At 37.1% G+C, this 18,038-nt stretch overlaps 1 protein-coding gene across 7 annotated transcripts; it reads right to left on the bottom strand.

Annotated features, from left to right (window-relative positions):
- Positions 1 to 10,025: 10,025 nt before the first annotated feature.
- LOC131312369 (uncharacterized) lies at positions 10,026 to 15,545 on the bottom strand. 7 transcript variants are annotated; one of them, XM_058340080.1, is made up of 9 exons: positions 15,418 to 15,545; positions 15,205 to 15,280; positions 13,910 to 14,220; positions 13,593 to 13,818; positions 13,251 to 13,498; positions 12,831 to 13,052; positions 12,019 to 12,219; positions 11,826 to 11,932; positions 10,183 to 10,297 (listed from the first exon to the last, which is right to left on the bottom strand). In XM_058340080.1, exons 3-9 carry the CDS (start codon positions 14,213 to 14,215, stop codon positions 10,294 to 10,296), a joined length of 1,314 nt encoding a protein of 437 aa, XP_058196063.1. In that variant the 5' UTR covers positions 14,216 to 14,220; positions 15,205 to 15,280; positions 15,418 to 15,545; the 3' UTR covers positions 10,183 to 10,293. The 7 variants fall into 7 exon arrangements, with proteins under 7 accessions (XP_058196101.1, XP_058196063.1, XP_058196084.1 ...); XM_058340101.1 differs by lacking the exons at positions 10,183 to 10,297; positions 11,826 to 11,932; positions 12,019 to 12,219 and adding exons at positions 11,394 to 11,622; positions 12,290 to 12,474; XM_058340088.1 differs by lacking the exon at positions 10,183 to 10,297 and having other exon boundaries at positions 11,397 to 11,932; positions 13,251 to 13,450.
- Between the last annotated feature and the right edge of the window lie 2,493 nt (positions 15,546 to 18,038).

Here is an 18,038-nt window from a genome sequence, read left to right as displayed (position 1 = left end):
ATTTTTTTGTCCTTATTCAATTTTTTTTTGCATTTTTTTTGTTTTGTGTCATATTTTTGTGACTTATTAATTTGTTTTGATGAGAGGAATCGGAAAAATAAAAAAATTTGATCGAAACTTATAATTTTTTGAATAAAGACAAAAAAAAATCAATAAGACAAAAAAAATTACTTATTCTCGTCTTTTTGAAAAAATTTATGAGTTTCGATCATAATTTTTCTTTACTTTTCTAATTTTTCGATCATAATTTTTAGTATATATGTAATTGGGTTAATGGGCGGGTCGGGTTTGCTTTAAAATAAATGGGTCGGGTTGGGTATGGGTAATTAGACTCATAGTTAATGGGTCTAAATGGGTCAATGACTCATTAAAGACCTAACCCACTAACAACTTACCCAATTTGACCCAAACCCACCCGTTTGCCACCCCTAGTTGCAATGAAAGAGAAGCTTCTTCATGTATTTTACTATTTTTCCTTTAATCCGTAACAAATAAACGGTTTTTTTTTTTTTTTTTTTTTGCAAATGTGAGAATTGTATTCAATTATAAGGCGAAAGCCTACGCAACAGAAAGGAACCCATAGGGGCAAATGGGCCTCAACAGACCACACAAACCATTAAAGATGGCATGCAATCAGAGCAGCACAGTAAGTATAGCCATATTTCAAAGTCACCTAGCGAGATCAGATTCGCAAAAAATAAAACTAATACCAAACATATTAATTAGTAATTGTCTTTAGTGTAGACTTCTCTTTATTCCTTTTTTGTTTGGCTAATGTGATTATTAAATAATCATGAGACATGGTCAACGTGATAGTTTTTATCACCACGCATTTTACGTGGTCTGCACACTCACGACATTCTGAAATTAAATTACTAGTAGTTTAATATTTAAGTTTCCGTCGCCACCGCATTGCTTGCTGAACATGAAATGAGAGAATAAATTATTTATACCGGTCCCGGTATAAATTTTAATTTCTTTCAAATCAATTAAATTGCTCCATGTCATCAAAATAGTGGTTCGAATAAGTAGAACGTGGTGACGTGGCGCAACGTAATTGATTTGAAGAAAACAAATGCTTACCCGGCGATGTAAAATAATTTAATCTCCATGAAATAATTTTCCAACAGCACCTCTCACTGCAGCAGATCGAGTTGACTTGACCCTCTCCAATCTTTTTTTATTTTGGGTTTTGATCGTAACCATCTCCCATCAACGACTTATTACTATGCTTATAAAAGCATCTCCACCGCCAAGCTCTGCCACTTACCACCACCCTCCACAGAACCACCCAAAAAACTTCTCACCCATCGATTTGAAACCCCATCGGCGGTGGCCATGTCGAATGGCGGAACCCTTCCCCAGGATCTCATCACAGACAATATACTCTCTCGACTACTCGTCAAATCTCTTTACCGCTTCAAGTGTGTTTCTCCCTTATGGAAATCCCTCATCTCCGACCCCCATTTCGCCAAAACCCACCTCAATTGAACCAAGACCAAAAACTCTAAATATCCTGAACAAAAAATCATTATCATTTCCCGCTTTGGCAATCTCAACTCGGTGGATTACAACGACGTAAATCCGACCTCCACAAAACTTAAGGTTCCTTCCGTGGAACAACACAACGACGAGAAGTGGGTCCAGGTTTTGAGTTCTTGCGATGGTTTGCTTCTAGTTTCCCGTAGTGACAAATCCATATTTTTGTTGAATCCATCCACTAGAGAATGTAAGAAACTACCCGTACGTCCATTTGTCCAAAATTCGAATTCGTATGTTGTGCCGAATGTGTATGGACTGGGTTACGACTCATCGACAGATGATTACAAGGTAATTCTGATGCTCTCATCTTTTTATGAAAATCGGTGTAGCATTACGACCTTGGCTGTCTATTCACTAAAAACGAATGCTTGGAGGAGAAGAGAAGATTTTCATCGGTATATTGTGGGAAAATCTAGTGGGGTTTTCTTGAATGGATGCCTCCATTACCTTAGTTGGAATGGGAATGGTTCTAATTTTATTATTACTGAGTTTGATTTATCGGGTGAGATTTTCAAGGAAGTGCCGATGCCTACTTCGTTAGGTAGATGCGAGAGTGGGGATTATGACTATTATGACGTGGTGGTTCTTGGAGGTTCTCTTTGTTCGGTTAGTGAGCGGGGAAATAAGGTTTGCATGATGAAAGACTACGGGGTAAGAGAGCCTTGGACCAAATTCACGATGTGTTTTGGATTGTCCATATTTCATGTGGTGGGTATGTTGGCGGAAGACGAATTTTTGTTGTTTGATACCTATGGAGAGAAGCACTTGGTTGTGTACAATCCACAAAAATTCACAGAGAGGGACATAGTGATTTGCGGCATTCCGACTAAATTTAGATATGGGAGCACCTATGTCGAGAGCCTTGTCTCTCCTTTTCATGTAGGAGGAATTGAGAGGAAATTATGACGAGAAGCTTCTTCAGTTTTTTTTTTTTTTTAAATGTTGATGACTGATATTTATTATTAGGATGGCCAGGGTGAGTTAATCTTTTGTATGAGTGATAGTTAATAGGATGTCCATGTCTTGTATATTGTGTCTTGTGTGGTCTTTATTGTCATGTTTTACTCTCTAGTTCTATTTATTTTTGCACTAGGGATTCTCTCCTTCCAATATTTTTCTCTAATTATTATCCTTCTATGTTTCAAAATGGGGCATATCAATGTCTTCGTTTCATTAACTCGAGCCGCTTATTTAATTTGAAGATCACGTAAAAATGAAAATCATCTAACTAGAGGTAGCTACACAATTGATGCATCTACGTTTGTTATAAGAAAGAAAAAACAATCAAAAACTAGAAAGCGGTTTGTGTCATGTGCTAAACATTCGATTGTCATTCATGTGAAATGGCAGTAAGGAAGAAAAACATAAAACTCATTATTATAGTCGAAAAATGACAAAAGTCAGGAACCAACAACATTAAACATGTGTGATACTAAAATTGAAATAAATGAAACTAAGACTCCTAGCACTCGCGCCTCACTGCCGCCGCTTCCCATTTTACTCACCACCATTATGCTTTTATTCAAGAAATTATATTCTCCTTTCAATAGCCCTTATGTTTTGGCTCAACAGAGAAGTTAAATCGTTCAGGTCAGACATGTTCAAATACTCAAACCCTTTGTCGTTCAAGCACTCAAACATGATATATATTGGTCATCTCCTTGTGCCGAACTTCCCTATGTTGTTTAGCCACTTGCTCATTTACCCTTGTGAGTTGTTGGCTTATGAAATCTTTTTGATCCATCATTCTTCTGTTTCTCTCTAACGGGGACGTGTTCCTGAGCTTCGCGATGATCTGTTGAGCTTCCAATTGTGACGGCCAAACGTCTGGCTCAGGATCATAAGGGCAGAAAATGATTGCGCAAGCATCGACTGCGCACAGGATGCTAAGCTCCTCCACCTTCTTCATCGAGCCTTTCTTTCTTCTTTTGAAGGTGGATTTCCTTTCAGCATCTTTTGCTATGTATTCAAGGTTCACTTTGGTTCCTGTCATTTCAGAAGGGTAATTTAGGGATATGGCCTGTAAGATAGGTTTATTAGATGGTGTTTATATCTTTCTTAAACCCAGCGGCCTTTATATATAGGTATAGTACTGAGGTGTAACGTTGTAAATTGTAATTCCAGGAATGAGGATTAATTAGCTGGACAACGTAATTGCATTTAATTGGAAAAATGCATGTTTTTAACTTTTTTCGAATTTAAATCAATAAGGCATATTTTGAATTGATTTAAAATCATTAAACTACTATATATGATTCGATTTAGGACCCCACATGTAAATTTCGAGATGATATTGAAGATTACGTACGGTGGCTTCTCGATGGGTACATCCTCTGAGATTAAGAAACCCAGCCAAATCATATCCCATCGGTTTCTGGCAAATGAAATACTTCCTCCCTCCCAAATTTCTTGTTCATTGATGAATATGCGTGTCATTTTTAAATTGCTCATACCGTTCAAACATTGTAAAATGATTTTGACCCGAATGGCCAAATGAACATTTCGTTTTAGTGAACCAAGTACAAACAAGTTCTTTATCTACCGGTTTAATCTCAATTTCATACCTTGCCCGTGGCGTTTATTTGTAAGTTTCAATGTGTTTATCTCTTATAAAAATAAGTCAATTGAAGAGGCTCAAGGGTTGCCTTAGTCAGCCACCGCACTACGACAGTGTTGTGCAGCTTGTTAGACTTTACAGAGGGCACATCATCATTATGATTGAATTGTTCATTTTGTGACACTCAATGAGTACGACCCCAAATGTAAATCTAGTCGAAATGCCACAGACCACCATGTCCCTGATTGTTTGTTTTTTTGAATTGTACACTACTTGAGAGTAAGAATTGCGGAAAAAAATACAATATATTCATGCTCCCTTATACTCCATCTTCGATAACATTTATTCGTTAATGAAGGAAAACTACCACTTAAGGTGGTTAGCTTATGCGAATGAGTTGCGTGGCTTTAGGAAGTCTCATGGGTCGAGTTTCTGCAATCATTTTAAGTTAACTATAGTGAGAAGGGAGAGCCCAGAAAAGGGTTAAGTTAACTACAGTGATTATCTTACCTTCAGCGATGGGGATTGGTGGGCTCAATTCTAGTTGTTCAATAATTTTAGAATAAATTTTTGAGTAATCCGTAAATGGTTAGCTCGATCGGATAATTGTACATACTGATCAAATTATCAAACCTCCATTCAAAATTCATGATTCTAGATTCTCAATAAAAAGTTGAATAATTGGGTCAAACTTATATCTACACCGAACCTAATTTTCAAAAGGCTACATGATAAATTATCCTAAAATTAATGAACAGCTTGGATCAATCATATAGTCCTTAAAGTAGGTCTTGTAATTCTTTGCACCCTATAGGTACAACCTCCATCGATACCCATAATCGGACCCTTGTTGGGATAAACATCGAGCACACCATGATGATCCAAAATACTCATTTTGCAGAGATTTGCGGCCGCCTGGTTGGATAACATGAAATAAATTGTTAGAGTGATGATCGGAAAGATAATTGTGAAACAAATTAACACCGATCAAGCACTACAAATGTTCGATAAAGAGAAGTTTCTTCATGTATTTTTCTTTTAATCTGTAACGAATAAAATGGTTTTTTTTTTTTTTTGCAAATGTGAGAATTGTATTCAACTGTGAGGCGAAAGCTGACACAACAGAGAGGAATCTTATGGGGGCAAATGGTCCTCAACAGACCGGACAAACCATTAGAGATGGCAATCAGAGCACAGTAATTGTAGCCATATTTCAAAGTCGCCTAGCGAGATCGGATTCGCAGAAAATAAAACTAATACCAAGCATATTAATTAGTATTTGTCTTTAGTGTTAGACTTCTCTTTATTCCTTTTTTGTTCGGCCAATGTGATTATTAAATGAATTAAAGGTCATGAGACATCGTCAACGTGAGAGTTTTCATTACCATGCATTTTACGTGGTCTGTACGCATAAGTTTTGATTACCACGCATTTAATCACGACATTCTGAAATTAAATTACTAGTAGTTTAATATTTAAGTTTCCGTCGACACCACATTGCTTGCGGAACAAGAAATGAGAGAATAAATTATATATATCAGCTCTGGTATAAATTTTAATTTTTTTCAAATCAATTACATTGCCCCACGTTATCAAAACAGTGGTCCCAATAAATAGAACGTGGCGACGTGACGCAACGCAATTGATTTGAAAAAAACAAATACTTATCCAGCGATGTAAAATAATTTAATCTCCATTAAATAATTTTCCAATAGCTCCTCTCACTGCAGCTGGTCGAGTTGACTTGACCCTCTCCAGTCTTTTTTTATTTTGGGTTTTGATCGTAACCATCTCCCATCAACGACTTATTATGCTTATAAAAGCATCTCCCTGCCACTTACCACCACCCTCCACAACCACCCAAAAAACTCTCCTCTCCCATCAATTTGAAACCCCATCGGCGGTGGCCAAGTCGAACGGCGGATCCCTTCCCCAGGATCTCATCACAGACAATATACTCTCCCGATTACCCGTCAAATCTCTTTACCGCTTCAAGTGTGTTTCTCCCTTATGGAAATCCCTTCCCCAGGATCTCATCACAGACAATTTTTATTTGAGAAATGCTAAGTACAAAGAAAATGGGCAAATAATTGAGCCATTCATATACATGAACGGCTCAGATGCACTGCACACTGAATTGGAGCCATTCATGTACACTTTAAGGGTCAATTCTTTACCTATTTTCTTTGTCCCTAGCACTCCTCTTTTTATTTTGTTTCATATACGAGTTTATTTCTATGAATATTTTTGCTGACATGGGTGTGACATGATAGTGGTTTGAACAAGCAGTGGCATAACTCAAGACCGTTCAACTAGGATTAACACATCTTTGCTTTCGATCATTAGTCAATTGTCAAAAATGATTTCTTCGTTGTCTCTTTAATGTGCAGGAATATTTTCAGAGTCTTCCCGTTTGTCTTTTCCCTTTTTCCGTCTTCCCTGTTTTCCGGGGAAAATTGTTTTTAATAGATAAACGATCATGTCTTTTGAGGACACCATTTCGTGAAGGGTCATTCATGGATCTCTCTCTCTCTCTCTCACGATCATGTCTTTTGAGGACACCATTTCATGAAGGGTCATTCATGGATCTCTCTCTCTCTAGCTCTCTCTCTCTCTCTTGAGAGTGGTAGGGTTATGGCTATTGTAGACACCGATTTGTTTGGATGGGTCATGACTATTCAAAGGCATCCTTCTAATAAACATCCCTATCTAAATATAAATTTCTTTTCTTTTTTTTTTGAAATTCCGTAACTAGCTCACTTCTCCTTGAAGTTATCCCCAGGACTTAGAGCATCCGCATTGTAATAAGCAAATGAGTGTGGATAAGTAAATTTAACAATAATGCTCAAAAAATACTCCACATTGTAATAAGCAAAGTTACAAGTCTTTTAGCAAATAACCAAATTTCACTTATTCCATAATCAAACTTAACAACATTTACCAATAATCAAAACTCAATAATTAAACTCAAAATTCAATAATTCAAAAACACTCCACATTGGAATCGTCTCATCGAAACGAATAATTTAGTGTGGTCGGGTGCTTGATTGGAATTCGTTTGCGATTAGACATATGTGCATTGTGTATTGTGGGGGTTTGTTTTGTTGAGGATGCAAAATAACCAATGTGAAGGTAAAAGTTGTTAAATTTAATTATGAACTAAATGGATAATCAAATGCTGACATGACACATTTTGATTATTGGTTTTGATTATTCCCACTGCGGATGCTCTTAGGCACATACCACATACTAATGTAGATTAGATTTTTTGAAAAATAGTAATTTATTAGTATTTTATTTTACGGTTTTAGTTTTAGTATTTTGTTAGGAATCTTATAATTTAGGATTATTAAATAGAATTATTTAGTTTCTTAATTTAGGTTGAGTCAGTTTTCTATTTTATGTTTTCTTGTTTTACAAAAATTAGGGTTGCTTGCTAATATTTTTATTCCTTTTTAATTCTAGGGTAGCTACTAGTACTATATAATAAGATTGTAGCCATTAGGGCAACAGAGTTGTTTATTGATTAATGAAAAACAAGATTTATCTCATTATTGTGTATTCGTAGAGAAAGTACCTCTAGTTCATGCTTATTCGTGATTGTCTTTGTTGCGCGTTCTTCTATTCCAATTCGCCTCCCTGCATCACATATCACTTTCAAATTAACACATACCACATAAATGGGTATTATACTTATCTATTCACAATTCATGTGAAAAGATGTTGCAACCGTTCACAAAAACTTCTCTCAAGAGAAAAAAAATTCAAAAAAAAAAAAAACTAAATGAAAACCCATTTATTACTTATGTGTTTTGCACACATAAATTCTGGAAATATTATTATTGACTTGGTTGTGACATGAGAATGTTATCAAAACTGGTACGATAACCTTAAGACAGTTGATCTAGGATGGGTTAAGGTGGATCCGTGTCGGGTTGTTCTCCTACTTGTATCGAATAGAACATGCTGTACAAAAGTGATTTTTTCTATTAATTGGTCAAGATCGAGGAAAGAATACACCTAATTGAAATTTTCTAATTCGAAAAAAATGAGTAATTAAATAAAGTATACAAAGATTGATAAACGAAATTTTTGAAAATCTTTTAGAAATTTTCTATTTAGTTTCTAAAAATTAGAGAAATTGACGGATATTGGAATCCTTACTAGATTTCGGAAAAAAAAAACAAGAAGTTCAATTCATTGCATATTGTCACGACCTACGACATCCAGAAACAAGTAGCAGCAATGGCTGGTTTTCTTATGGGACAGTTCGTGACGTTCAAATACCCTATAAAGTTTGTCTATATGTCTATATCTTAAGGGCTCTAGATATGTTAGTTTTGCTAAGTGAACTCTTAGTTGATATATATATGAGGAGAATTACCTATTTCAAAATCCATCTTGTTGTGGATTTTAGCCTGATTAATCCGTTTAGACAATAAAAAAGATCTAGCCTAACCCATCTTTGCTTTTACTCATTAGTTAACTGTCGAAAATGATTTCCTCCTTGTCTCTTAAATGTGCAGGAATGTTTTCGAGTCTTCTCGTTTGTCTTTTCCGTTCTCCCGCATCTTCCCCGTTTCTTGAGAAATATTTGGTTGATTTTTCTGTAATGTGCCAACTCAATGAATGCTACATACTTGACTAAAAGAACCAAAAACCAATAGAACGATTTGGAGCCACTCTAACTAGTCAAGCATGTTACACCCTAGAATTTTCTTTATTTTAAATAGTTTCGTTGCCGTTTAGTATGTTTGTTTGGGTACTAATTATTTATTAAGTGCATGTTATAAATGTTCATGGCCTTATTGTAATTTTAGGAATCTTAAGGCTATGTATTGTAATTAATGCTCAATCCCTTTATTAGTTGCAAGCGGCTACGTGGGTTGGGTTATTGGTGGTTTTAGCCTATAAGTATATTGGAATAGGGTTTATTTGGAGATCACACCATTCGAGAGAGAGAGCCGCAGCAACGTGGGTTATCCGTGGTGATCTTGGAGCTTTTGTTTTCTCCCTTTGGTTCTTTAAGGTAAGATTAAATATTATTTTTTATCAATTCTATTTCCTTCATCTATGTCGTTTTATAGAGGAGAGGTTTAATTGGGTGGAAATTATTTTACGTTGTTTGGTGAGTGGCAGCTTGTGTTGTGTTGTGGGTTACTTGATGTGCGTGGCGGCGGTGATTGGTGGTAGTCAGATGGGGATTGCTAAAATACTGGACATTTGGGATATGTTTTGAATATACTAATACAAGTAGTGGAATTAAATGGGTTAGATGCCGTAGGCTGGATTTGATTCATGCGTGGATGAGTTGTCATATTGAAGGGAGTACAGGTGGGTTTTGGCACTTGGAGTTGGCACTACAAGAAAAAACACCATCGGTGACATGCAAAAATGTCACCAAATGTCCAAATTTTGTCACCTATTATCTTCGGTGACACAAGAAGAGGTGTCATTGTATCCATGACACTGAAAGTCAATGGTGACAAAATTGTGTAATTGTCACGGAATGTTGTCAACAGTGACAAGAATTTGGTGTCACCGAAAACAAATTTTCCGTGACACAGCTGTCACTGAAAGTAACAGTGACAACAATATGGTGTCACGAAAGAGAGACTTTCTGTGACAAAAGTGATTATGTCACAGACAATAACAATGACAGCATCATATTGTCACAGAAAAGAGATTATTTCGTGACAAAAATTGTCACTAAAAGTACCAACCATGACAACCGATTGTGTGTCACCAATAACCTATTGTAGTAGTATACACACAACAGTGACAATCTCTTTTTGTCACCAAAAATAAGACATTAGCAGAAATACAATTTATTCCATATATTGTTTTCACCTGCTTACAAAGTTTCAAATTTTTTTGTATCTTATAATTCAACTTAGCAAAACTTAAATTTGGAAGAAGCAAAACATCATTCAAATCAAATATCCATTAAGTCAACATTCATCATCCAACTTCAAAACTTTTCAAAACATTCATCCTCCAACAATAACCACTTCAAACTTAACAACATTACCGAAACTATTAAACATCCATATCCAAAAAGAACTTAGAACAAGTGTTCTATTTAACTACCAAAAAGTCTTCAACTCCATCTTGGTTAGCTTCCAAAAATAACTACCAAAAAGTCTTTCAACTCCATCTTGGTTAGCTTCCAAAAAGCAACTCCATCTCCTTATTTACCTATACAAAATTGCAAAAAAATAAGAAAGTAATTATAAATGTAACAATGTCAATCAAGCCTACGAAAGGTTCTAAAAAAAAAAAGATTTTGCTCCAAGTTGTTATATGACGAATTACGGCATGACTCATGAGTGACTAAGCAAGCTACCCAACCCAAATTTTGATGTCATTCTACATACATAATATCGATGACATGCAACCTACGTAGCAGCAAAACTTTGCCAGAGTCGAAGTATCGGTGTCGGAAACGTGTAAGACATGGACACGCTCCGGACACACTTCAGACACGTGTCCGACACATGAACAACATTAATTCAAGCTTTATCACACTTTTAAAGCCTGATACTGTGTGTCCTTATGAAGTTGGATAGACCAAAAATCTAAGCCGCAAACCATCATTGTTAGTTAAAACATATTTAAGCTTTGGGATGCATTTTCCATGTATATTTTTGCTATTTGTGCTTGCATCAAATCAATGAAGATTGAAGAATAATTGTTCCTTCGAAGTTCGTGGATATGGTCACCTATCTACTCCTTTCGACAGGTAGAAAGCTACACTACTAAGGCAACCATGGCAAGCAAGGAACTCTTACAGAAACAAAGGCTGCAGCTAACACAACTAGTTCACTTTCTCAGAAAAATCGAAAGTCAGGTCAATTCTAGCCAAGATGATAAACCTTGCAAACCATCAGGCCTCCATCAGACCATCAGAACATTGCATGTATAACTGCAGTTCACCAAGTCAAAGCAATGGCACCTTTCTCGCTGCACTTAAGCTTTTCAAAGCCACGTTTAATCGCATGGACGCTGCCCTTGGTTCAGTAGAGAGAGGCGTTGAAGATATGATGTATTAACTAGCTGAACAGATGTGTAATCCGATGGTTGAGTATGTGAAGGGCCTTAAGGTCGAAATGGTATAGTGAATGTTCTTCATAGAACCATCTATCCTCCAATTAACCTATTTAGTTGGAACATATTCTCGTGAATTTGTATTGGTATTTTCAAAAATTCAGAAGCTCCCAGAAAACCACACCCAGACTACTATAAAATGTTCATTGCATAGCATGTCAGATCTTAAACAAAATATTTTAGCTATATCTAGTATCACCGTGCTCTATCAATAAACATAATTTCAAGCAAACTGCAGTCATCAAGAAACAGAATTTGCAGAAATCTAATAAATATATAAATCCAAGATTGAGGGCTAATGAAGCGGAAGTTACTTACTGACAATTAGAGCCTGCCCCAATAGGATTTCCATGCATATAAGCGGACATAACAGCCTCGAAGCGCGCAAACTTTTCATCATATGCATTTATTTTCTCCTGTTGCATTTGGATTGTCTCTTTTTGCGTTTGGCACAAGTCCTTCAAAGTCTCAACCTGATCGTTTTGTTGTTTGCACACATCCTTGAGTGTCTCAACTTCATTCGTCAGAGCTCGCACCTCTTCATGTGATTGACCACTAGACCGCTTCGATGATGATGACTTCAAACTAACACCATATTCCTTCACATAAAACTTCTTACCAAGAACTTCTATCGGCATCTCCTCGTGGCATAGTGATTGGTAACCCAAGCGCGTCAGCCTCTTGGCAACGTGCATCATCCTCTTGCTGGCGTGCCTCAAGTAGTAGCTAGTACCAAAGGAAATATGGATTGAATAAATTTCATGAAAGAAAAAAAATAAAGTGTGGGATGCAACTTCTATTACAATGCTTACATGTAGTTGCTCACATATCGGAGCTACCCATTTCTTCTTCTTTTGATTATAATGGGTTGAACTGTAAAAATCTGCAATGTGGGGACGTTGACCCCGACGCTTATGTGTCTGAGCTGCCATAGCTGATGCGAAGGATTGTGACCCCATAGTATGGTTGAAAGGTACCTTTGATCGAGCTTTCTTCCTTTTTAGTACCAATACCTAAAGAGCAAAGCAAAGACAGCAGCAAAACAGAACAACAGCAACTGAACAGTTCAGTAGCCATAGTTACAGAACAGTTCAGTTCAGCAGCAAAACAGAACAGATCAGCAGCTAACTGCTGCCATTACAGCCATGGGATAACAGCAGCAACAGAACAGAACAGAACAGAGCTGTTATAAGGCACACAACAGAACAGCAGAACAGAACAGAACAGAACAGAGCCGGACCAAAACAGCAGAACAGAACAGAACAGAGCTGTCAGATAGCAGAACAAAACAGCAGAACAGAGTTGTTATACGGCACACAACAGAACAGCAGTAGCAGTCGTAGGATTCAGCAGCTTGCAGCCTTAGCATACACCATCCTAGTGAGCCGGACCAATAGCCATAACAAAGAACAATAATAGAACAGCAGCAACTATATGAACCAACTGCAGCCATGGGATAACAGCAGCAACAGCAAGATAAGTGATAAGTGATAAGTGATGCAGTAGCAGATAAGTGATGCAAATCTGGAACCCCCGACACAGTAGCAGAAATACAATAACAGTAGCACTTGTAAGGATTTCATTCAAATGAATTTCATTTTCTTAACTTGAAGTTGAATTTTACCTCTTTATCTTTATTAGCCCAGATGTTACCAATCACCCATGCCCAATCTTCACCACTAACTCCTTTATATGGATTGACATACGGATCCTTACCAGCTTCCACTAATGCTTCATAGTGGTCCTTCATATTGTGACGCCAGGTTCTATACAATTTTTTGCACTTGCGGTCGACGCCACGCCTCACATGCTCTTTCTCATCATATCCCACTATGTCAAATTTATCCTGCACTCATTCATATATTATAGAACTTTAGTATAAGCAAAAAGGAGTTAGATTGATAAGCCATGTATATCTTTTACTCTCAATTGTTTCTTTTAATATTCTTGATTGATAAACTATGTCTAAAAGTGCAGGAATTACAGGGGGAATATTGGAAAACACTGAACTTGCAATAAAATAATAACAGAAAGAAAACTTTACTCGTGTAGCCTGTATGATGGGCGCTTTAACATGAAAGGGAATATCATCCCACTTCTCCACATTCTTCAATGGTGCTGCCATCCTAATTTGTATACCAAGCCAAGTGGCGAACCTTGTGGCATTTTCACCTATGGGTGCTCCTACCTCCAAAGGAATCTCTACAACAAGTTTCTTGCCACTACCACTAGCAATTATGCGTTCTGTGTTAATTCCACGGTTAGCACCCCGGACACGCCTCGAGGTAGAAGCTGACAAGTTTAAAAAAAGTACTGTGTATGAATATTACAATTATAATATGGGAGAATTTCAGTTTCTTTCTTCTTTTTTTGTTGTAAAATATACCTCTAACCATCTGTTGTGGTAAAGAACTTGGTGTAGCAGACAAACCATCTTGTTCAACCGGTAACGCCTGGGTAGGAGTAGGAGTAGGAGTGGGAGCGACTGTAACTGGGGCAGGCCTTGAACCTTGGGCAAGGGAAAGAGCCATAGTAGACTCAATAGGAGGCAGCTGATCAGTTTGGAGAGTGGATGCAACAGCGTTCTTTTTTCGTGCGTTCATAGAATCAATCTGACACCATGTTATACAAAACTAATATAACTAACGACATAGTTGTAATCCTTCAATTCATAATACAATTCTGATAAAACTAATGACTTACCAATTCTTCATCATCGGTATAACTGCAAGTGTCCTCATCATCGTCCTCATCCTCAGGTGCATCCTCAGGTTGCTGATAATCCTCGTCAGACAAATTACCCCGGGCCCTCATATTTTTGGCCTCCATAGTATGTTTGGTCTTTCTCTTCTTATTTGAACCAAACAAAGCATTTGCCATCTTCTGATACCCTAATTCAGTCATTCTCATGCGGTTCAATTCCATTTTTTCACGCCTTTTCCTCTCATATTCAGGCACTTGTTGGGCCATGTCCCCGGGCTTGATATACTTTACCTTGTTATTTGTCATCTTTCCTATAAGAAAAAACATTTGGATTCCATTAACACACAGTAAAATAATGTAGCAGCACTACTTGGCACATACAACAATGTAGCAGCACTACTCTAAAATAAAGCAGACCAGTCTGCTTTATATGAAGTAATACAAGAAAAAATAAGTTTTTGAGTGCTGCAAAGCATAGGAACAAGATTTTTTTATTTTTCGTAAGGAACTCAAACGGAACCAACTTGGCACCATTTCTTCTCAAATGGTGGTTGAATTTGAGTCTTTATGCGCATTTCAACATACCATCCTGCCACCATAATTTTCAATGTCTTCTATGTTTTAAGACAAGAATGATAAGAACTATGCCAAATTGATGTGAAGCAAGATAACCAGAAATGGGCAAAATAGATATTGCACAAGTGCACTAGCGACCTTATGTACTCAGCTTTTGATTCCTCTCTCAATTATATTTTCGAGTAGTGTGAATGATTAGTTATATAGATTCCATAGCAATATTTCACAATTCTAAATGCTAGTGATATAAATAGATACCGATGTGGATTCACGCATTTCGATTAGACAGCAGGAAACTAAAAAACTATTCTAACATTATTTAAAAAAGGGGAATCATAATATTAAACTCCCTCTAAATTTCAGCTTTCAGCACTTAATAGTAAAATATAGGGAAAAAGATTTCGAAAGTGAGGAAAGTACAAAAGATTGGTGTAGGTATAGATTTTTTTATATCATCTTGCTATCACCATCGACAACAGGGTTAAACAACAACCAATCACGTTTCTGTTTGCAGATTAAAAAAAACAACCCTAGGACCAAAGCCTATTAGAAAATCGCCCACACTAAAAAAGCAACCAAAGACCAGATTTCGATCCCTCTGCAGAAACCCACGAGACTTGGAAGCTTCCGATTCGAACTTTAATCAACAAATTTGAATTAAAAACTCACATGCAAAACAAAAATCCAAGAAATCGAAAGATTGGAGAGTGGAGGAATACCAGACCTCACAGAGTGTGGTGGTGGTGCTGGCGAGTTCGGGCTGGTGAGGAACGGGGTGGAGATGAGGTGTGCTGCCTTCTCATTGAAGATAGAATCAAAAAAAAAAAAGAAAAATGTTACACGAAGTAAGAGAGAGATCGAGAGAGACAGAGACATTTTGTAATCGAGAGAGAAAATGACGAGGCGAGATATTGAGAGGAACAACAAAATACCTGGGCTGATCGGAGTTACGGCTGCCGATTTGTGGTCGGAGTCACCGTCGCCGTTGTTGCTGAAAGTCTTCGTTTTGGAATGGGGCTGTGTGGCTGCGGGAGTGGAGAGACGGAGTGGAGAGAGGCAGGGTAAAGTTGAGTAAAATTAGGGCTGGTTTTTCAGTAATGATTCCACACAAGTGTATGTGCACATATCATGCACATATATTTTTGTGGAGCCCGTATTGGCACTCCACAAAATAATCCGAATCGTTTATTTTTTTTTAAATATTTTTTGAAAGACTTTTGTAAAAAATCAATTCTAACAGATATTGGTAAGAGCTTTTTCAGAAATCGTAAGGCAAAACAGAATGATTCTTCTTATGATTTCTAAGAAAGTCCTCACCAATATCTGTTGGAGCTAATTTCTTATACGTACCCTCCTAAAAACATTTTCGAAAAAATTAACGGTTCAGATCATTTTGTGGAATCTCGATATGAGCCCCACAAAAATATATGCGCATAATATGTGAAAAACATCTGTACATGCTATGGTTGCTTGTTTTTGGTGACACGAAAAACTGACATGCTTTGAACGAGAAAAAATTTATTTAACTTTTTATTAGGGCGCCAAGTTTATTACCAGCCCGCGGAAATTCGGATCTTTCAGGGACAAGCCTACGCTTGTCACCGAAACTTGTCTGGGGTGACAAATTTTTAGACCTTTCAGTGACAACTTTACATTTGTCACCGAAACTTGTCTTCAGTGACAATTTTTTTGTCACCAAATCCCTTTATTATTTGGCGCCCCGAGAGCTGATTACCCGAAGGTTTTCAGTGACAAGCAGTAAAATTGTTTGTCACCATTGAGTATATTCTGTGTCAATACCATTTTTTTGTCACCAAATGGTGTCAAAAGGTGTCACCATTGGTGTTTTTTGTTGTAGTGTGGGTTCGTGTGTACGTGGAACTTGGACTTGGGAATTAGAGTTTTGGGTTTGCTAGTTTGGTGACTTGGGTAATTAGTCTAGGTTAATTAAACACTCTTTTAGGTAGTTAGTTCTACACCGGTAAGACTTGATATACAGTTAGTGATAATATTGCTAAATGATTCTTTGTCCAGGTTATGATCGTTTTGCGTTTCGATTGCATTACTTTTGGACCCAAGTGAGTGGTTAAGCATGCTACGTACTTTCGAACTTCCCCGCGTCCCTTAAATTATTGTTTAGAAAATTTATGATTGAAATCGGAAACACACAATTGTTTATGTTTGCTTATATTTAATTGGCATGCAGTTTTGTGAAATCGTTTATTGTTTGAATAAATCTTTTTGGTGAGAACTTTGTGGATATTGTTGGGAACATATTTTGGAAAGTCCAGGGAAATTAATCCTCTGTGTGCGGGTGACTCTGGCCATTAGAGAAGAGACTGGGTTAGGCCGGTGACTCTAATGCTCAACGGCTTTCTTTTGCCCGGTCGTTCTTCGGGAAAAGTTTCACGGGCTGCCTACTCGTGGTGACTCAAAGATACGATATTTGATCCAATTATGAGACATTTATACACTGGCATTTGGTTCTATCGATATTGGTTGTGGTTTCCCATTTTTGTTGGAGAATGGTTTGTGATCACCATTGAGATTTATTGGTAAATGATTTATGGCCAAAATTTGTTAGTTTAATGCACACCTTCGTATGCCAAAATACATTATCGTGATAATCTATTTTTAGCCATGTTTTAGAATTGTATTATTATGCATGCTTTACTACTCACTGAGCTCGTCAGCTGACGGATTTATTCCAACTTCTTTTTCAGGCAAGTTTGGGAATTAGGTAAGGACTCTGGCGGCTTCTCAGGGATTCCAGTTGTTAACCTCCTTAGGATGTCTCATCCTAGCTTAGTTTTAATTTTTATCGCTTCCGCATTAAAACATTTTATCAAACATTTGGATTCTTTTATTACTATTAGATCACTGGATTTTATATGGCTCATGGGATGTTTGTGCCCCATGTTTTTCGTGGAATTTATTGGTTGGGGATGTTCTGAATAAAAAAAAAATGGTTGACTGTTTGGTGGATCTTTGCTTGGGAGTTTTTATAAAATTTCTTTTTAGGCTGCATGTTCTATGAGCTTTGGTCTTGTGGTTCATGGCCGGTCACTTCTCATTTTGGGGTGTGACAAAGCATGAGATTGACCTCTGGATAACAATGCAACACAATTTTCCTCGAGGACACGGCTTTCTTGACATGGGGTTTTCAGAACCACGCCTTTCTCTCAGCACTGCTTTCAATAAGTTTTCTATCCGCTTATTACTCTCATCTCACTATCTATTTGTCTCAACTTATATTATCCCAACACTTCATTTTTTTTTCTATTTTTATTGACTTGGATGTGACATGAGAATGGTATCAACATGTGGTACGTACGATAACTTAAGGCTATTGATCTAGGATGGGATCAACACGTACATCTTTGCTTTCAATCATTTGTTGAAAATGATTTCCACCTGCCTCTTTAATGTTTAGGAATCTTTTTGAGTCTTCCTGTTTGTCTTTTCCTTTCTCCCTTCTTCCCCGTTTCCTAGGAAAATTAAGTTTGGTTGATTTTTCCTGCAATGTGCTAGCTCAATGAATGTTACATACTTA

This window comes from Rhododendron vialii, chromosome 2a, assembly GCF_030253575.1.
Source record: "Rhododendron vialii isolate Sample 1 chromosome 2a, ASM3025357v1".
In the NCBI taxonomy this organism is placed as follows: domain Eukaryota; kingdom Viridiplantae; phylum Streptophyta; class Magnoliopsida; order Ericales; family Ericaceae; genus Rhododendron; species Rhododendron vialii.
The sequence above is the reverse complement of the archived record's forward strand: the minus strand, read 5'-3'. Positions and strand labels throughout refer to the sequence as shown.

Bases quoted from the DNA above. Each gene is read 5' to 3' on its own strand.
- LOC131312369 (XM_058340080.1), bottom strand. From the start codon at position 14,215: ATGACAAATAACAAGGTAAAGTATATCAAGCCCGGGGACATGGCCCAA. The intron at 12,220-12,830 runs GTAAAATTCAAC...TTTGCTCTTTAG, and splicing joins GGGCTAATAAAGATAAAGAG to GTATTGGTACTAAAAAGGAA. The intron at 11,933-12,018 runs GTAAGCATTGTA...CTTTGGTACTAG, and splicing joins CGATATGTGAGCAACTACAT to CTACTACTTGAGGCACGCCA.